Below are 19,026 nucleotides of genomic sequence, written 5' to 3' on the forward strand. Positions count from 1 at the left end.
TTATAATATTTTATATTGTCTTGTATGCTTTATTGTATCATACATTTTTTATTATTGTTTGGCCAAAACCTGTGGCCTGTACGACTTCATGTTTGTTCACTTACATTTTGCCCAGACTACCTTAAATCCGACAAGTTACCCCAATAAGCCAGTAACCCTGCTTCATAGTATAGGCCCCTGGTTTAACAACTGGTGTATTTGTACCTAAAACAATTGTGAAAGGATTCTAAATGCATAATTACCACAAGGGGGACACAGAGAACTGAAATAGTTTATTGTTAATCAGATACAAAACAGCAAATACAGTATTTCTTTAAATATAGATCCCCCCAAAAACAATGTAGTTACTAGTTAAACTTTGTGGAATAGAATAGAGATACTTTATTTGACCCTATGGGGAAATTCTCTTTTTGCCTACCACATTTCCTTCTCCATCAGACACACAGGCACATATACAGGTGTGAGCAAGCTTGAGGGTCACAGCACTGGGTCAGCCAGTGTAGAGCGATCAGGGGTTAAGGGCCTTGCTAAGGGGCCCAATAGCAGGATCCCTCTGCCGGCCCTGGAATTTAAACTGGCAACCTTCCAATTATGGGCATGGCCCCATTCTGCTGAACCACTCCACGCCACCTATATGTTATACACCAAGATACAGAGGGATTGTTGTATTGTTTTTAGGAAGCTATCCTTTAGGTAGCATGCTTTCTCTTCAGTAGATTTTGCCAAGCAAGGTGCCCCCACACGATAGATTTTGGGCCCCTATAAAATGCAGGGCCCCCTGAATCTGCTGGGTCTCCATGCCCTTCCGACACCCCTTGATGGATCCAGTCAATGATGTTGGCAGAAAGAAGCATTGTCTGTGTAAAATGTAGTTACATTTGTTTTTCACGCCAGTATATTATTTTGCAAACAATTGCCTGTTATTGTCAATGATGAATTGCAAAGAAGACTGACTTTCAGAAAAATCTTTTTTTACCATTATAAAGTGGAAAATTAACTGAAGTGATGTTTAACTAAGTAATACTTCTCAGTCTACTGATCTGTTCAACTTCACCTGTTGCTGTAGTTGGGGGTGGGGTGGGGTGGGGTGGGGGGGGTACTGCGTTCACTGAAGCCATCAAAGGCTCCCTTTTGAATTTGAGAGTGCGCATTCCTGTTCACATACGCGCGTTCAACAGAGTAATCTCAAAAACCTGTTATGGAACTTTTATCGTTTAAAAACAAAACACCCAAAAATGCGAAAAGCATATTTTCCAGGTGGAGGATTGGTTTCAATTAGGTGAAATAAAAAAGTTAATTTCTTCCAGTTTACTTTTCACGCTTGGTGTTATGTAGATATTTACATTTGTACTAGTCTGTATGAAACTTTGAGTTACACTTCTAGAGAGCGAAAGACTACTGACAAGCTTAACATAATTTATTTTCTGTTAAAACAAGGTGTACTTTTTTGTAGTTCCCTATCCGTACAGTTATCCTCCTATGCTGGGATCATCTGTCCGCAGGAGGTTCAGTCCTCCACACAGTGGGCTCCGCTGCGCAGTTTCCATGTTGCAAGTACAGCACTCTGTAGCCGAACAGCTTCTCAGAGTCCGACCTGCTTCAAATAGCACAGTGGTCTCTAATCGTACCGTTTCAAACGAAAGTATTAGTTTCGTAGGGCACTGTGGATAAGTTATAAAGAAGAACAGGAGCACACAGCAGTACAGGCAAGTCTTTCCCAAAACTATATTCGTTTCATCAGAACATAAATTGAAATTAAATATTTTATACGTACTTCGAAACATTATTTTTATGTTCCCGTGTTCGCCGTTTAAACATCAATATTTAATGCGTTTTTTGTGTTGAAGTAAAGATGAAGAGAGTGAATCAGCTAGGCGAAGGTTATATCTGATTGAGTGTTTTAGGATACTCAGGTCCTCTATAGTTCATACGGTCAATTGATGTGGAGTTGCAGGTTAAACTGGAGTGAAAGAGCTGATGAACTTTGGGACATGCACCGGCTGCTCGTAACACTGGCGCTTGGTAAGTAACGCATTTACGGGTAACCGATGAACGTATCTGTCGAGTGTTGAATGTCACTCAGGTCTTCGAGAAAACATTTTTTTCTTGTGCAGGTGTTTCTATATAAATAATTCCACAATAATACTTTTAATGTCTGACACTTTACAGAATTTTTTAATACTTGTTTTCGGAGATGCATCTGCCTGGCACTTGAGGAAAGTAGGATTGTTCTATATCTTTTAATTGAAAGTTACATTGTTTATTTGAGTGCGTCCGCTTTTCCTGTAAAAAAAAGTGGCTTACATTAGGGTAACTGCGCCTTATGAGTACCTAGCGCTTTTAGATGGGAAAAGCGTTCTGTTCCTAGAAGTTACAAGTTTCAACATGATTTTTTTATTTAAATCATACATTGCCAAAAAAGTTAATAGTTTTATCATAATAATGGATACGTTGTCGTACAAAATGATTTTGTACGAATGTATATTTTAAATTTAGCGTTGTCACTCTTTTTAATTGATTTAATACGTTTCATGTAACACGTTTCACTATAGCGGATGCATTTATGTATCCTATTAAATACCCGAGTCACCGCGGCATTTTGCTGCACTCTGAAAACGTGAAGACGGTAAGACTGGAGACTGGGGCGGGCCTCTTCTGTGCCATACAATCTGGGAGAAGGTGGGCTTGGAAGGGCGCCACCCTGTCCTTATCCATGCACAGCTTTCTGTTTATCGCTCTTCTAAAAACGAACCTTTCTGCAACATGAATAGCAGCTTTGCCCGGAGACCTGTAGCCTCCTGGGGCTTCCCAGTTTAGCACTCTGGCCGTGAAGTGATGGTGAATGAGGGGGATTTCACAGACTACACAGATGTGAAAATGTAGTCCGTTAATGTATTATTCTCCACAGCTGATTGCCTCTTACTTTTCATATAACCTACATGTATTGTGTGGAGGTTTTGCGCACGTGACATATCACTCCTGTAAAGGCAGGAGAAGGCAATTCACGAGAGAAGTCATGTTAGGCTTCGATGACTACACTTCCGTTATTTTCTCCTTCTGCATTTACCTGCTGTCTTGCTAGAAGTCTGCGACTCAAGCTTGCTTCATGAAGCGCAGCAGCATGACTGTGTGAGCTATATGGGGGGAATGTTTGAGCCCCCCGCCCCAATGTAGAGATTTCATACTCTGGAAGCGTGATTTCGATGGACCTTTAACCACACTGCACCTCTCAGTACTTTTCTAAGGTGTATTTCGCTCACCCAAAAAAAAAGAATAATTTAGTAAAGTGCTAAAGCTTTCATATTCAAGCATATATATCAGTTTTGATTTATTAAGAATAATACCTCATTATCATAGTTTTATTCCTTGCAAAGTAGTCCATGTCTGAATCAGCTTACTTGCTTATAAAGTATAAAGTAAACACTCCTAATTACCTGATCAATTACTTTATTAATGCAGTTAGAAGAATATAATATGAAAACACCATTGACTTTGAGGTTAACATGCTTTTTATTTATTGAGAAATTGCAGTTCATTAAGAAAAGACAGCCTGACTGACGTTTCCAGAAAAGAGGGATTGCCACAGGGACTAAGGAGCTCATTTAGGTGTTTTTTTATATATATAAAAATGTCTGGCCTGAGAGGCGGCGGGTTTGTCCTCCTTCAGGGAGGACCGGTGATGGAACGAGTGGAGGCCATATATAGCGTTCCCCAAATCCTGCCTGTCTGCTGACACAGGCTGTTTTTTTACATCCCCATTTCAATTTATTTCTGTCCCACTGAAGTTGAGCCTGTTCTGCCTGAAGCTGTTGTTACCCGGTGGGTAAATCGGGATCCTTCGACCCAGGAGTGGCTGCGAGCCGGACCACTGACGCTGTTTCCGAACATTCAAACAAACGAATGGCCCTGAAGTGACTTTAAATCCTGCGCAATTTGCTGCATTCTGATCTGCTTAGAGAACCTGCGGCCCGTATCAGGAAGCAGAATTTCTTGCTTAGTAAGATAATTTGTCAGATTTAAGGTAGCCTGAGCTAAAGCGAACAAAGATAAAGTCCATTTAAACTGTGGTTTGAATCCAATAAGCTATCTAGCGAACCGACAAATCGTGCTGCATGATACAGGCCCCTGGTCTTCAAACAGAACTCTCTCACCGGCTTGAGCTCCTGTGGCTCCTGGACCTGTCGTGGTTTGTCTTTGCCTGGTGTGCTGAGGTGGTCGGCTACAAGGATGCATGCTTTTGTGTTACCAAATAGCTACAGTGAATCTATTTTTTTTTCTTTCGTTAATTCAGGGAAGAGAAAATAACATCAAGGCGGAATTTACTTTACATAAATCTCCATCTAAATAATGGCTAAGTAACAGGGATGTGGCTGCAAAGCCATTCATGAAGGAAGGCCTTATCGCTCCAGTTGTTTTTTTTCCTCTCTCTCCTTTTAATCTTAATGTGCTTATAAATCAGCATTTGCCATGACTTTTATCAAAAAGCAGGGGTTGGTTGCCGCTAAGCTCTCCGTCTCTCAGAATAGGTGAAGGACAGGTGGAAGTCAGTGGGCTTATGATGTTTTTGTTAGGGTGACCAGATAATCCATGTCAGGGAGGACACTCTGAGCTAGGACAGGAATTGTAAATTACCATTTCAATTAAACGGACCTGGATTTCACTTGAGCACTGAGTTCTTGCTGTGTGCTGATTGGTCAGTCTCCTATAATCATGCATGTGTCACTAATGTTAATGTGAAACAGCTGGATGAGTCTTTCAGTCAAGGAAATAAACCAGTCAAAGCACAAGAAGAGCTGAACTAATTAGCCGAGCACAGGAGCCTTTCAATTTGAAAGTAGTTTGTAAAACCTGAAGTAGCTCAAAGTGTCCTCCCTGACATGGATTATCTGGTCACCCTATTTTTGTTTTTACACATTTGAGATGTGTGGAGGGCTATGGAACTCCTCCAGAACAATGATTGGTGACAGCAATGATGGGTGGACATCTGATGAGGGGGGCAGGGAGAGGATTCGGAAAAGGAACAGGTTTGTTTATGTGGGAAGAGGGGTGAGTGATGTTTGCTTCAAAGTAGGGGATTTCACACTGAAAGTGAAGGAAGTTATGGCACAGAGGGCTTCCTTTATTGGCAGACTGGCACTGTATATGTTTAACATCCTAAAAAAACACTTGAGATCCCTACCCATGAATCTTCTGTTGTTATACTGTCTCTCAGGTGATGGTTATTTTAGTGCAGCTTTTGGTTTACCATGACAGCTTTTGGTTTACCAGTTTAAAGTCCTGGGTTGAAATTGAGCACGTATGTTTAATTTTACGTGTGGGACATAGATACAGTGCAGACCTGTTAGAAATGAATTTCGATGTGTCATTAACATTATTTGAAGACTATTCATGTATCTGACTTGATGTGTCAGTTCTCTGAGCTGGTGCCCCGAAGGTCCTCCCATATTCTGCTTTCCCACACCAAGCAGAGTAAAACCAGCTGGCGCCATGCGATGCAGCTGTCTACCCACCCGCCCCCCCCCCCCCCCACACCCTGTGGCCCAGAGCTTCTATGTTCTCGGGACTCTGGTAGGATGGAGAATGCCTATGGGATTTCTGCCTTCCAGGAATGTGGCGGCAAACGTGCATGTTGCCACGATGCCTGGTTAGCGTCCCATTTGAGATGAGGGAGCATGGAACAGCACACGTCCGCTGTGATGGACATTTCAGAAATGATGATGGGCCTCACGGCTGCCTCACACCTCTGGGGAAGGGGTTTTGATGCCCACTGTTCACTGTGGTGCACAGTTTGCTGGTTCTCCCTGTGATGCGTATGAGCTGTCCCAGTGTTCTTCTTTAGCCCAAAGACAAATGAGTAGTCTAATTGTTGTTATTGAATTGCCCAGAGAAAGTGTGTTTTATGCAATGGACCCTGGGATCTCCAGAGTGTACCTCAGCCCAGTCTATACCCTAGGATAAGCATTTGTATTGTGGATGGATTTTGTGTTTCTAGCTAACATAATCTTACCTCCTACTTGTGGCTATATATGACATCCAACCCTCTTGCATTCCCTGTGTTTGTTATTAACCAATTGAAATTTTGCTTGTCACTAGTGCTGGGCGATAAAACGATCTCGATTTTTTTATCGATAAAAAATGAGGACGATCACGATGATGCACACAGACTATAAAACTCGATCAACCAAGTTTGCTCTGTTTTAGAGAATACGCTGAGACAGACAACTCGATGGCCTATTGAGCAGAGGCTTACTGAACGCCAGCACAACAGCCAATCACCGACGACGTTGTAATTTTGCCCATCCTCCCTTAAAGAAGCAATGGGTGCAATTGACGTGGGCTTAGGTCTGTCTGCAGCTGACGCGACGTGGAGCGTGGTCTCCCGGCGGCTGCAGGGGTGGAGTATAAACTGACTGCAGTTAAGTCGGACAACTTCTACTCCTCGTAGTCTGCGAGACCTGACTGCAATGGCAGCACTGCCAGAAGGGTGTAGATAAATCTATACAAATATCACCTGCGTGCACATTAATTCTTTTACAATAACCAACTCCTGATACAAACTGTTAGCAATGAATAAAACTATTGTGTATAGTGGCTCTGTGTAAAAAGATAGCTGCCAGGAAAAAGATCAAATACATGTATTTGAAGGATTCAGAGTTTTTATTGTCATGTTCAGAGTCTTACTTGAATGCCTTCTTCACAAACTGGATGATTAAACAACTAAAGCAGCGCAAGATTACAGTAACTAACAATAAATAAACCACTAACTTGCGTGTACTGTTAGAGCATTTATGTAATTTATTTAAACTTTATTTTACCAGGTAAATGAACTGGAAACCAGTTCTCACTGCTTTACGTGCTTTTCGGGAGAAATAGCAGATAATGCATTGGAACTTCCTGGGATACAAACATCATGCATGTGCCTAAAATCTTCAGCCAATAAGGGCAAAGTTGTGTCGTCATGGAGGCGGTTCCAGTTTGTGCTGCACGGTCTGTCTCAAGTCGTCTTGCTCTCGCGAGCATTTTGTATCATGTGACATGGTGACGCGTGGTGACGTTTTGCAGTGCCGGACAAAAAATCTAACCATGATTTGGCGTTTTTTTGAATAAGTGTTTTTTTTTGGGTTTAGATACTTTTCTACCTCAGAATTTTAAAAAGTTTTTAAGGGACCAAGAATAGAGGAAGATACTTGTTGCAGTCAGTTTTATTTTATGTTTGCCCTTTAGCATATTTGCAATATTATACAGTTTTGCACATTGTTACATTATTATATGGTTTTCATTTGAGCTTGTTTCTTTGAATAATTGAAAATCAATAACCTATAATTTTAAGGGAATTTTGTATGTAAACAGTAAAATTTGTTGGAAAATAAGTATTTGTTTACTAATATTGTTTATTTCAATGTATTCATTCTATTTGTCAGAATAGGGTTATTTTTATTACTATTTTGATTATTACATCATTACATGGAACAGCATTGTGAAACTATAATATTGATAATTATCGATATCGGTCAATACAGGAAAAAATATCGTGATGATTTTTTTTTGCCATTTCGCCCAGCTCTACCTTGTGCTAATTACCACACATCTCTTGAGCTGAATCATTTATGGTGGAACAGGGAAAGAACTAAGCTACACAGGGCTCCGGACCCCAGGACTGCAGTTTGACACCCCTGGCTTAGAGATAGATTTAGTATACAGCTACTCACCCCAGTGCTGTCAGAAAAGGTCTCTGTGTCTGTAGATGGGTATCAGGAGGGCAGGGTGACACCAGAGGGCACCAATTATAACCCCCCCCAAAATACCCTATGATGAGTTGCCGCCCCATTCTGGGTTATTCCCTGCTTTGCACCCATAGTTTCCAGGATAGGCTCCAGACCCCCCAACCCTGCATAGGACATGCAGGTATAGAAAATGGATGGATGGATGTAGAAGATGCTGTTTTAGTAAAAGGGTCACCTGAGTACATTCTGTTATTAACTGTGTAGTGTGGAATGATGTGACACACGGAGGAATTATGTACCATAATCCATAAACTGCCGGGAGATTTCGCTGGCCAGTGGCAGAGGTGTAGCATACACCAGATGTTAGAGGGTATTACTGATACTGTCATGATTTACTATTACTAGTTTTGGTGTGATCTCACCGCTACTGCAATAGCAGAGAAGATCCAGGATCTGAGAAGAATGGAAAAAAAGTAGTGAGTTCTTGCCATCTGCTTAGCATGCCTTTCTAGAGGATAAACCCCCCCCCCCCCCCCCCCCCCCCCGGTTGGGACTCACCACAGATGCAGTGACAGTGTGCTGCGGTGTTCCTGTGAGTCTCCTCAGGTGCCCCCTCCCCCCACCAGTGTGATCCAGACCAAGAGAAGTGGTTGGAAGATGGATGTGTTTAGTCCCTTGCTTAACAGAGACCCAGAGCTCTGGGTCCTGACCCCCAGCAGTCCAGAGCTGCTCCCTGAGGAACCACAAATCCAGTGAAAGGTTACGCTGGGTTCATAGCGGTCAGGGAGGGCAGTGCTGTGTGAGAGAGCAGGAAGGAGGTGCGGCGAAATGGCTCTGCTGCTGCTTTCCTTACCGCCTGTTATATATATTCATTACTTCCACTCATAACAAACAAGTTAGTCCACAAATATGTACCAGCACAGACAGAACAAAGCGTGCCGAGCAGAGCATGAGAACTTCGATGCCGTCGTCTTGAATGTGAGTCTACAGTATGTTTTGTAAACTTTGTTTGACCTTTACCTACAAGCTTAGCATCATTGCCACTGACCTTGAAACTATTCATATGCATGATTAAGCTATATCTTCATCTGCAGCTTGGTTGAATATGTTATATGACAGAATATTTCTGAATTGTATGGTTTAATTATAGTAATCCTTCACTGGTGAGTAATTTTTTTTTTTCGATGAATGGACACCATCGAAGGTCTTTGAAAGCAACTTCACAGACATTATTTCTTGTTCTTTTTCCACTACATTAGGTCATTTAGGAAGTATCTGATGGTCCATTGTGTCCTTCCCCCTTGCAATTAGCCTGTAAGCACAACCTACTGTCGCATTGTCAGTCTTTTTGGCCTTAAAAACAGCATGTGACAACAAGTGTGATATGAGCCGTCTAATGGAGGCCATCTTGCATATTTGCACAACACCCTGTTCTGCTGTAGAAAAATGGCTAATAAAGCTGACCAGGGGGGCATTATTATTATCCACCGCTAATCGCTAATGAGCAGGCATACCACAGGGTCCCCCCCCCCCGCTCCACGAAGCCTGCTCCCAGTGCAGTCCTTTGGCCTGGGCTCCTGAACCAGCAAGGAGATTAGCCAGACTGCTCCACCCACGGACACCCAAGGATGCTGGGAAGTATTCCAACCTTGCTCATCACATTTGTTTTTGTTACTCATCACATGACACTGAGTAGCTTGGTATGAATGCTAAACGCTGTATTTCCAAAATTGAAATTAATTTCTCCATAATGTATCTGTGAAGTGTCTGTATTTAGAATCAAGATAATAAATCATAAAGTAAAATTCCACATCAACCTTATATTTTCCCAGCGGCAGCACGGAATGTGTCCTTAATTTTGGCATTTGTTTTGAGTGTTTGCAGCTTAGCTGTTAAGGGGATGAGAAGCAATCGTCTGTAAGGTTAGAACTTCAGAGGTCATTTAACAAACAACTGGAGTGCTGAGGCTGCCCTTAGTGCAGGGATTAGGCCGAAGCCCTTGGAGGATGCCCTGCATGGGGAGGCCTGGCCGACAGTGGGCCTTTGTTAGCGCTGAGGTATTCCGCTTTTCAGCTGTCAGCCACATTCCTTTCCATTTGTCCATTTATGGTGAGGGAAGGTGACCCACAGAAGCCTGATATAGCCCAACCACCAGGGTGTGGGGGGGGAGGTTCTGTCCCTCGGGGATTCAGCTGCCTTCCTGTAGCAGTATGATCTGCCGGCTTTTTGGGAAGTTGGGCCTGTCATGTTTGTAAACATTGCATTATGGGGAAGGCCAACAGTCAGGAGTCAAGTTATTAGGAAAAATCAGTGGTGATGGGTGTGAGGGAGTCCCTGTGGCACTCATTAAGATGGGGGGTCAGGACGGAGGAGGCAGAGCAGGATTGTTATACTCCATGTCAAAGCGTAGGTTGTGGGGGGGGGGGGGGCTGGAGGGTGCGGTGCTGCTTTGGTGTTAAGGTGAAGCATGACACCAGCACCTGCAGCCTCAGGTGCCGCCATATCGAGTGTCAGTCAGCTTGCTGGAGACATGGGACGAGAGGGGCTGGGGAGGAGCCCAAATTACAGTGCAGAACCAGCCCTCTTTCAATGTGCTTCAGCGACTAAAATAGATATCATGTTGTGCCTGACTGAGTTTCCTTACTGTCCCAACAAAGCCTGTGTGTACAGAGAGCCCCCCCTCCCCACCCATCTTCTCCCTCTCTGAGTCAGAGTGACTCTGCCACCTCCCTCTCTCCATCCTAGCCCATGAAAGATTTCTACATGACAGCTGTAAAAACGCCTCTACTCATTTACTTTCATCATTACCTCAAATTTTGGTTCCCCGCCCCAGTTTGGCCAGCGGCACAGCGCTGGTGATTAGCAGTAATTGTCACGCACTGTGATTGGGCCATAATTACAGGGGCCTTCTCCATGTGTGAATCACCAAGACAGTTTTTTTCTCGTGACAGGAAAAGGACAGTGATAACATTTCACTGGCACTTGAATAATTACGCACTGGCACTGCATGTCTGTTATCTTTTGGGAAGAAACTAATAGTGACTGCGCACACTGCCAGCATGTTAGTGTAAACAGTGTAGCTAACAACCTGGAAAAACCCTTGCTTACTCTGCCTGAATGCTGGACACAACATTAATGCATCACAAAGAGGACTTTGACATAAAAACTCACCTAAATGATTATTAGGAGCACCATACTAATATGGTGTTTGACCCCCTTTCGCCTTCAGAACTGCCTTAATTCTACGTGGCATTGATTCAACAAGGTGCTGAAAGCATTCTTTAGAAATGTTGGCCCATATTGATAGGATAGCATCTTGCAGTTGATGGAGACTTGTGGGATGCACATCCAGGGCACGAAGCTCCCGTTCCACCACATCCCAAAGATGCTCTATTGGGTTGAGATCTGGTGACTGTGGGGGACATTGTAGTACAGTGAACTCATTGTCATGTTCAAGAAACCAATTTGAAATGATTCGAGCTTTGTGACATGGTGCATTATCCTGTTGGAAGTAGCCATCAGAGGATGGGTACATGGTGGTCATAAAGGGATGGACATGGTCAGAAACAATGCTCAGGTAGGCCGTGGCATTTACACGATGCCCAATTGGCACTAAGGGGCCTAAAGTGTGCCAAGAAAACATCCCCCACACCATTACACCACCACCACCAGTCTGCACAGTGGTAACAAGGCATGATGGATCCATGTTCTCATTCTGTTTACTCCAAATTCTGACTCTACCATTTGAATGTCTCAACAGAAATCGAGACTCATCAGACCAGGCAACATTTTTCTAGTCTTCAACTGTCCAATTTTGGTGAGCTCGTGCAAATTGTAGCCTCTTTTTCCTATTTGTAGTGGAGATGATTGGTACCCGGTGGGGTCTTCTGCTGTTGTAGCCCATCCGCCTCAAGGTTGTGCGTGTTGTGGATTCACAAATGCTTTGCTGCATACCTCGGTTGTAACGAGTGGTTATTTCAGTCAAAGTTGCTCTTCTATCAGCTTGAATCAGTCGGCCCCTTCTCCTCTGACCTCTAGCATCAACAAGGCATTTTCGCCCACAGGACTGCCGCATACTGGATGTTTTTCCCTTTGCACACCATTCTTTGTAAACCCTAGAAATGGTTGTGCATGAAAATCCCAGTAACTGAGCAGATACTCAGACCGGCCCGTCTGGCACCAACAACCATGCCACGCTCAAAATTGCTTAAATCATCTTTCTTTCCCATTCTGACATTCAGTTTGGAGTTCAGGAGATTGTCTTGACCAGGACCACACCCCTAAATGCATTGAAGCAAATGCCATGTGATTGGTTGATTAGATAATTGCATTAATGAGAAATTGAACAGGTGTTCCTAATAATCCTTTAGGTGAGTGTATTCCTCCAGAGCACTTTCAGCTGATTTTTACCACAGGGATTAAATACAAGTTTTTTGAATCCCAGAGCAGGTTTATATCTCTATGTGACTCATCAACAACAGCCTATTATTAGGAATCATTTATCATGCTTGTCATTTTTTATTACAATTGTTAATCACGTGACTAACAGCCAGTGACCCCCTATCTTTGACAACAGACAGCTGGGAGAAGGTGTAATTGTCTGACCAACATGAGGAGAAGGGTCACGGGGTGCTAGCAGGTGGTGGAAAGATCCTGCACGTACGCATCTTTGATTATGACAGTGTTTCTCAATCCAGTCCTCAGGGACCCCTGGATAGTCCAGATTTTTGCTACCTCCCAGCTCCCAGCACACCTGTACCAGGTATTTCTTCTTTCTTGCTTGATTGTTTGGTTCAGGTGAGCTAGGAGCTGGGTGGGAGCAAAAATCTGGACCGTATCAATGCTCTTTGAGATTCTGGGGCCTTGGAGGATGTGCCAAGAGCTCACAGCAGTCTGTTGGCTTGTAGTCATTCTCAATGTTCTGGTTATGGACATCCTTAGGGTTCAGAGGCAACACTTAAGTACAAATGAAGAACTGTCATTAGCATCAATGTTTGCTTCAGGTATCGAGAGGTCCATAAATAGTGTGAGTCTGTGAGTATGGATCTGAGGGTGCCAGGAGGACAGTGTACCAAGAACCTGTCAACACTGGGGTATATTCTCCACGATAGCATCTCCGCTCTCTCAGTCAGCATCTCTGCAGGAAATCAAGCTGTAAGCTTATTGAGTGAGAGCTTCACCGGGAAGCTACTCGCTATAGTAAGTGCTCATCAGCCTGATTTCCCCCCCCACCCAAATCCCCCGCACCACATAGGGTAGCCAGCCAGACCCCTGCATCTAATTTCAGGAGAGTGGCTGGAATGGCTGACCTGCCCTACGTGTCACGGAGGTTTATTTAACCACACAGATGCTCAAACTGTTTTTTTTATTGGGGTGGCCATCAGGAGCTAGTTATATTTTTGGAGGTGGCCACACTGTGTTTATGGTTTCTCTTAGAAAATAAAATAATGCATATTTCCTTTTGATGTAGGGTGATGACAGGGGTGGCCACATATTTATTTGTTGATTGCTGGCCACCCCTTCGATCTGTCTCTACCCCTATGTCTCCGCAGTCCTGGCTGGGTCCATGGCCCAGGAGCCTGACCAGCCCCACGGCTGCATGCATGGTAGCTGTTACCCAGCCACTGGAGACTTGCTGGTCGGCAGAGAAAAGAATCTGAAGGCCTCGTCCACCTGTGGCCTGCGCAAGAAGGAGCCTTACTGCATCGTCAGCCACTTGCAGGTAAGCCTCTGTCAGGTGAGGTGCATTCGGTCCTGGATCTTATCTCAGGAAGTACAGAGCATGAGGCAGGGGACACCCTGGATGAGATGCCAGTCTATTGCCCAGTGCACATGGACAGACACGCTAAGAGGACTGGAGATGCAGAGTCACCTAACTGTGTATTTTTGGACTGTGGAATCTGAGGCTGCAGTTCTGGTGGTATATGGCTGCAGTGTGGACTGCTGAGCTACAGTTTGCTGTGAAATGTCAATCTACATTTGCTTAATAAGTCAAATATTCTACTTTTTTGAAGTGAGAGCCTGTGTGATGTTAAGAAACTGATACAAGTCACATGATATTCAGCCCTGGGTCTTTTCATGACACTGACCTAGATGTGCTGGGATAACCATTCTTAAAATCACAGAACCTATGTGAAACTTTATATTCGGAAAGAAAAAAGTTTTTTGTTGTACGGTGAAAGGCACCAGCTTTCAAATCCCAAGCGGAACATATGAAGTAATCTACTTTGCTGGTTTCCCACTTGACAGGACGAGAAAAAGTGTTTTCAGTGTGACTCACGCCGGCCGTACGATGCCGTCTACAACACCAACAGCCACCGTATTGAAAACGTCATCACCACCTTCAAGCCTCACCGGAAGACATCCTGGTGGCAGTCGGAGAGCGGTGAGGCACGCCAATCGTGCTCCGGAAAACTCTCACAAGCAGGCCATTTTAAAACACTTTACAGACACAGACCTGCCACTGTTGGAAATCCAGAAGATATATCACTCATGGGGTAAGTAACTGCAGTTCAGCTAAGGGAGCTGGAAGATATGAACAGGAAGGAACAGAGAGTGACTAAGGAGAGCGAGAGGGCCGATAAATCCACAGAGCGTCAGCCTGGACGCCTCTGTAGCTCAATGGCTGCCACTTAGTACTGCCGCACATATAGCCAGTTAACAGGAAAAAGGAACGATATTTTTAAACAAATTTCCATGGAGTTTCCTGTGAGGAAAAAAATATGCATCTATGAAACAGTGGAGTGTTTGTGCAGAGCAAGCATTGACCATGACCATGGGCTTCTGTGGATGGTGCCCCCCAGGCCAGTTCAGGTCAAGGGTGGGAAGCTTCCTGTTCTTCCGTTCAACTTTGGCACTGCCTGGCAAGTGAAGATGCCACGTGAAGCTGCAGTGCAGAGGGCAGGTGCCCGATGGTATGGTCCCCTCGCCTGGGTGTCAGTCCTGCTGTGCCCCGGTCAGGCTCTCCCTCCGTCCAGCACAATGGTCAGCAAACCCAGCGTGTTTCAGGAGGTGCCCTGATTCCCTCTAAATCTGAATCCCAGGCCCCGGTGTCCCTAGGCCCTGCCTTGCCTTTCCTTCCTGTTTAGCTCTCTATCGATGAATCACAGGTTAAGCACAGTTCACCGCCCATTTCCCTCCATTTGAGCCTGAGAACGAGTGTCCCTTCCCTTTTTCATTTCTTACCAACATCAGGAAGACAGCCCCCGAGACTTGGAGGTGGACGGCTCTGTCAGCGGCTGCCCACCCCCCACTCATGTGACTCATCTCTGACAGAAAAACTTCTTTTCTTTCTCTTGTGAGCAAATCCTGGGGAGCTAAAAGCACACAGAGTAGGAGGAGTCTCCTATCCCAAATGACCCCCCTCTGCCTCTCCTTTTAGTTGGCAGCTCCTGTGAGCTCGCCGGGGGGATTATGAAACAAGCTGCTATGCAAAGACACTGCCATCAATGTAAGGCGACTCTGCTGCAACAGGCGGACTGCGTTTCCCATCAGCCCTTCTTCCCTTGTGTATAAAATGTGTCTCGGCTCTCTCTGGGATTATAAGAACTGATACACAATTGTGGTGGGGGGGGGGACTGAAAGACTTCTGTGTGTTGTGTCTGTGGGTGTCTGGCTGTGTTATTCACAAGAGTTTCTGCGCTTATGATAATGGTATGTGGCTTTAAACCATTGTAGTTACCAGCAGTGGGTATGACAAGGTATCAGTTCAGTGACCAAAGCTTTACATTAACTGAGCAAAATATAATATTACAGAAAAGAAGGGAAAAATGTACATGTTGGTCTGTTTAATCAATTGGTTTATAAAATATGGAAAAAATGTGTCTTTGAAGGTTTTATTGTTTTACTGTACTGTTTCCATGCTCCTCAGGCAAATCTGAGGTTCACATTCAGCTGGATCTGGAGGCTGAGTTCCACTTCACACATCTCATCATGACCTTCAAGGTGGGTCTTACGAAGGAGTGAGTGTGGGTCACATGTACGTCACAGCTGAGATGCTGACGGACTGCTGCAGTAGGGAGTATGGAGAAAAACCTTAAACAATTTGTACCTCAGCATCCACAGTTTAGCGGAATTGTATACTTTGTATGGGGTGGTTGTGACTCTGTTTGTTAGGACCCTGTCCCTGTGATCAGAAGGGCAATGGTTAAATCCCCGTGGTCAGCAGCGTAATTCCACCATTGGGCCCTTGAGTGCGGCCCTTAACCTCCAGGGACTGGCTGACCCTGATTTCTCTATTGTGACTGCAGTAAAATGACAGTGATCATGAAATGAGAAAGAAAATGGCTCCCAGCACTCGCTAAAGTGCATGCTTTAGTGATAGCTGTGCATTACTTCTCTCTTTGAGGTCTCAGGGTGTACCATCAGGTAACAGGGAGGGGTGTGCATTACTTCTCTCTTTGAGGTCTCAGGGTGTACCATCAGGTAACAGGGAGGGGTCTGCATTATCTCTCTCTTTGAGGTCTCAAGGTGTACCATCATGTAACAGGGAGGGGTGTGCATTATCTCTCTCTTTGAGGTCTTGGGCTTTACCATAAGTTAACAGGGAGGTGAAGCAGCTCCTAGTGAACTTGCTTACTCTATGGGCACTTCTCCACCGCCTGAGGTACCATACTTTTGGTATGGTTCTTTCCCTTTTCCATGGACTTCCAGTCAAATACCAGCACCAAAAGTTCCAGTACCTAAAGTGCCTAACCAGCTGGAGTACTTCTTTGGTACTTTGATGTGGGACTTGAAACACTTTCTTTGTCGATTAATTATTTATGGAAATAACCCACCTCTGAAAAACAATACAACTATTGTCTTGAAAGAAGTTCCGAACTCATAAAACAATGATAAACATACTAAAAAAAATAAAAGTAATAATAAAGGATGCATGGATAAAGGAAGAGATCGAAGCTTTATTGTAATTTCGTCTGAAGAACTGATATAACAAGATCAGGATGGCATGACAAGAAATGGACAATTTTGTAAAATATAGGTACCAGTATTGTGATGTGATTTTGTTTTAATAAATATTGGGGTATTTATAAAGCATAAATGGAGTTTACCATATATTTCTCACAAACCTGTTTAGTAGTGATTTAAACAGCATGAATGAAAATTATTATGATTGTCTCAGAGAGTGCATGCAGCACTCAGGCAAAAGTAGTGGAGGTAAACTTTACAATGATTTTTAAACATATACTACATAATCTTGAAAAGGAATAATTATTAAAACTGCAAAACTTGCTAAGTATTTTTTTTTTTCCTATGACAGTAAAAAAACGTTTTAGCTAAATTTAAACCTCTGTGCTATAATGTCTGGTCAGTATGAAAAAGCTGTCTCACTAGCAATGTAAGAATTGCATGTTCATAACCAGTGTTGGGGAAAGTTACTTTTAAATGTAATATATTACAATACTGAGTTACTCCCCCCAAAAAGTAACAAATTGCATTACTTAGTTACTTTTTATGGAAAGTAATGCGTTATATTACTTTTGAGTTACTTTTGCGTTACTTATTTCATTTTCTTTTAAAAACACATATATAGAATAATAATATAGAATTATATAATATTCTCAGAACTTTCAGAGCTATGCATGCCATTTAAAAAAAATCTCAACATTAATTATTGAAAGTTGAAAATTAATGTGTTTGATAAGTTTTTATTTTTGTTTTGGTAGGCTATGGCCTACATAAAGTAAATTCACTGTCCAATGAGATAATAAAGAGTGCAATATAGGCTAGATAATTGCCATTGTGAAATAAGTTATATTATGGCAAAAGACAGATCTTAAACATTTAAAATGTTTAATAACTTTTTAGAGAACAATGAAATTGTACTACAGAACAAACAACATCTCCAATTAAACATAAATCTTTCAGCTATAATTTGAAAAATTGCTTGACATAGCCTAAACAAATGTATAAGCTGATTGCAATAGACCAAAACTCTTGAGTTTTCTACTAAGTGTCCTCAAACAAAAATTAGTTTTCATCCTGACGCCGTGGGGATATTTGTAGCAAAATTCAATGCGGCTTTGAAAATGCATTCCGAGCTGACCACGCCCACCCTACGGCAATCATGCCTCTGTGAAATTTCTTATTTACTCAAGTGATCTGAATTCCTTAGTTCAATTTTTATCAGATTATTCAAGTCAGCCTATGTGTTTCTATGATGCTTCAAAAACATTATTTCTCTGTTCACGCTCCACTTCATCTGCCAATGAATTCAACGATCTTATCAGATCTCCAGCCGCCATGTTTCAAACGATCTAAACGTAACGCGCTTCCGCCAATCCCCGCCTTGACGCAATGATTGCCGTAGGGTGGGCGTGGTCAGCTCGGAATGCATTTTCAAAGCAGCACTGAGTGCGTGATTCTACGTGACTACGTTCGTTTTAATTAAATATATTTTTAAGCAAATTAATTAAAATAGAAAAGTAACTCGCGTTACTTTTTAAAAAAAGTAACTCAAATATTAATGTGTAAATTTATAAAGTAATGCGTTATATTACTCGTTACTTAAGAAAAGTAATATTATTACGTAACGCACGTTACTTGTAACGCGTTACCCCCAACACTGTTCATAACAAGCGATGTTGGTATTAATATCACACCTCCCCAAGCCCTATAATATACTATAGCATTTTTTGAATTCAGTACAACCCCGTAACTCATTGTGATGTCATTCATTGCCGGTACCAGTTTGTATGCCAGTGGAAAATCAACACCTTGAAATACTGTACTTTTGGTATTTTCCAGGTACCAAAAGTATGGTAACAGGTGCGGTGGAAAGCGCTCTTTATTCCAGGCCATTCTGTGTGGACCTGGCCATCCTTTTATGATGAATTCCATTCCCCTCCTCAGACGTTCCGGCCAGCCGCCATGCTGATCGAGCGCTCCTCCGACTTTGGCCGCACGTGGCAGGTGTACCGCTACTTTGCCTATGACTGTGCCTCCATCTTCCCTGGGGTCTCCCAGGGGCCCCTGCGCCATGTGGATGACGTAATCTGCGAGTCCCGCTACTCTGACATCGAGCCGTCCACAGAGGGGGAGGTGAGAACAAGCTTGTGGGGGAGGTGGCCTATTCACGTGTTCCTGTTACATTTTTGCCCACCTAATTGTGAAACTACTTCCCCTCCCCCAGGTTATCTACAGGGTCCTGGACCCAGCCATCCACATACAGGACCCATACAGCTCCAGAATTCAGAGTGAGTGACTTTTGCCCTCCCGGTATCATCAGCCCTGAAATTCTGATATGTGACTCCTCAAACACAAGCCTATGAATTTATCTATATGTCCATTCATCCAGCTTCCA

At 43.4% G+C, this 19,026-nt stretch overlaps 1 protein-coding gene across 4 annotated transcripts in view; it reads left to right on the forward strand.

Annotated features, from left to right (window-relative positions):
• The first annotated feature begins 1,549 nt into the window (after positions 1-1,549).
• Positions 1,550-19,026, forward strand: part of lamb2 (laminin, beta 2 (laminin S)) — a 39,229-nt gene continuing 21,752 nt past the window's right edge. For 2 of the 4 annotated variants that reach the window (XM_023825839.2, XM_023825840.2), the window contains exons 1-7: positions 1,550-1,706; positions 1,955-2,022; positions 13,277-13,446; positions 13,974-14,109; positions 15,595-15,668; positions 18,576-18,764; positions 18,856-18,919. In XM_023825839.2, coding sequence (XP_023681607.1) covers positions 1,992-2,022; positions 13,277-13,446; positions 13,974-14,109; positions 15,595-15,668; positions 18,576-18,764; positions 18,856-18,919 — 664 coding nt within the window. In that variant the 5' untranslated portion in view covers positions 1,550-1,706; positions 1,955-1,991. Of the gene's footprint in view, positions 1,707-1,948; positions 2,023-8,599; positions 8,703-13,276; positions 13,447-13,973; positions 14,110-15,594; positions 15,669-18,575; positions 18,765-18,855; positions 18,920-19,026 lie in introns of those variants that run through there. The other 2 variants (XM_072713096.1, XM_023825841.2) reach the window with 2 other exon arrangements.

Source organism: Paramormyrops kingsleyae, chromosome 6 (assembly GCF_048594095.1).
Source record: "Paramormyrops kingsleyae isolate MSU_618 chromosome 6, PKINGS_0.4, whole genome shotgun sequence".
Lineage (NCBI taxonomy): Eukaryota > Metazoa > Chordata > Actinopteri > Osteoglossiformes > Mormyridae > Paramormyrops > Paramormyrops kingsleyae.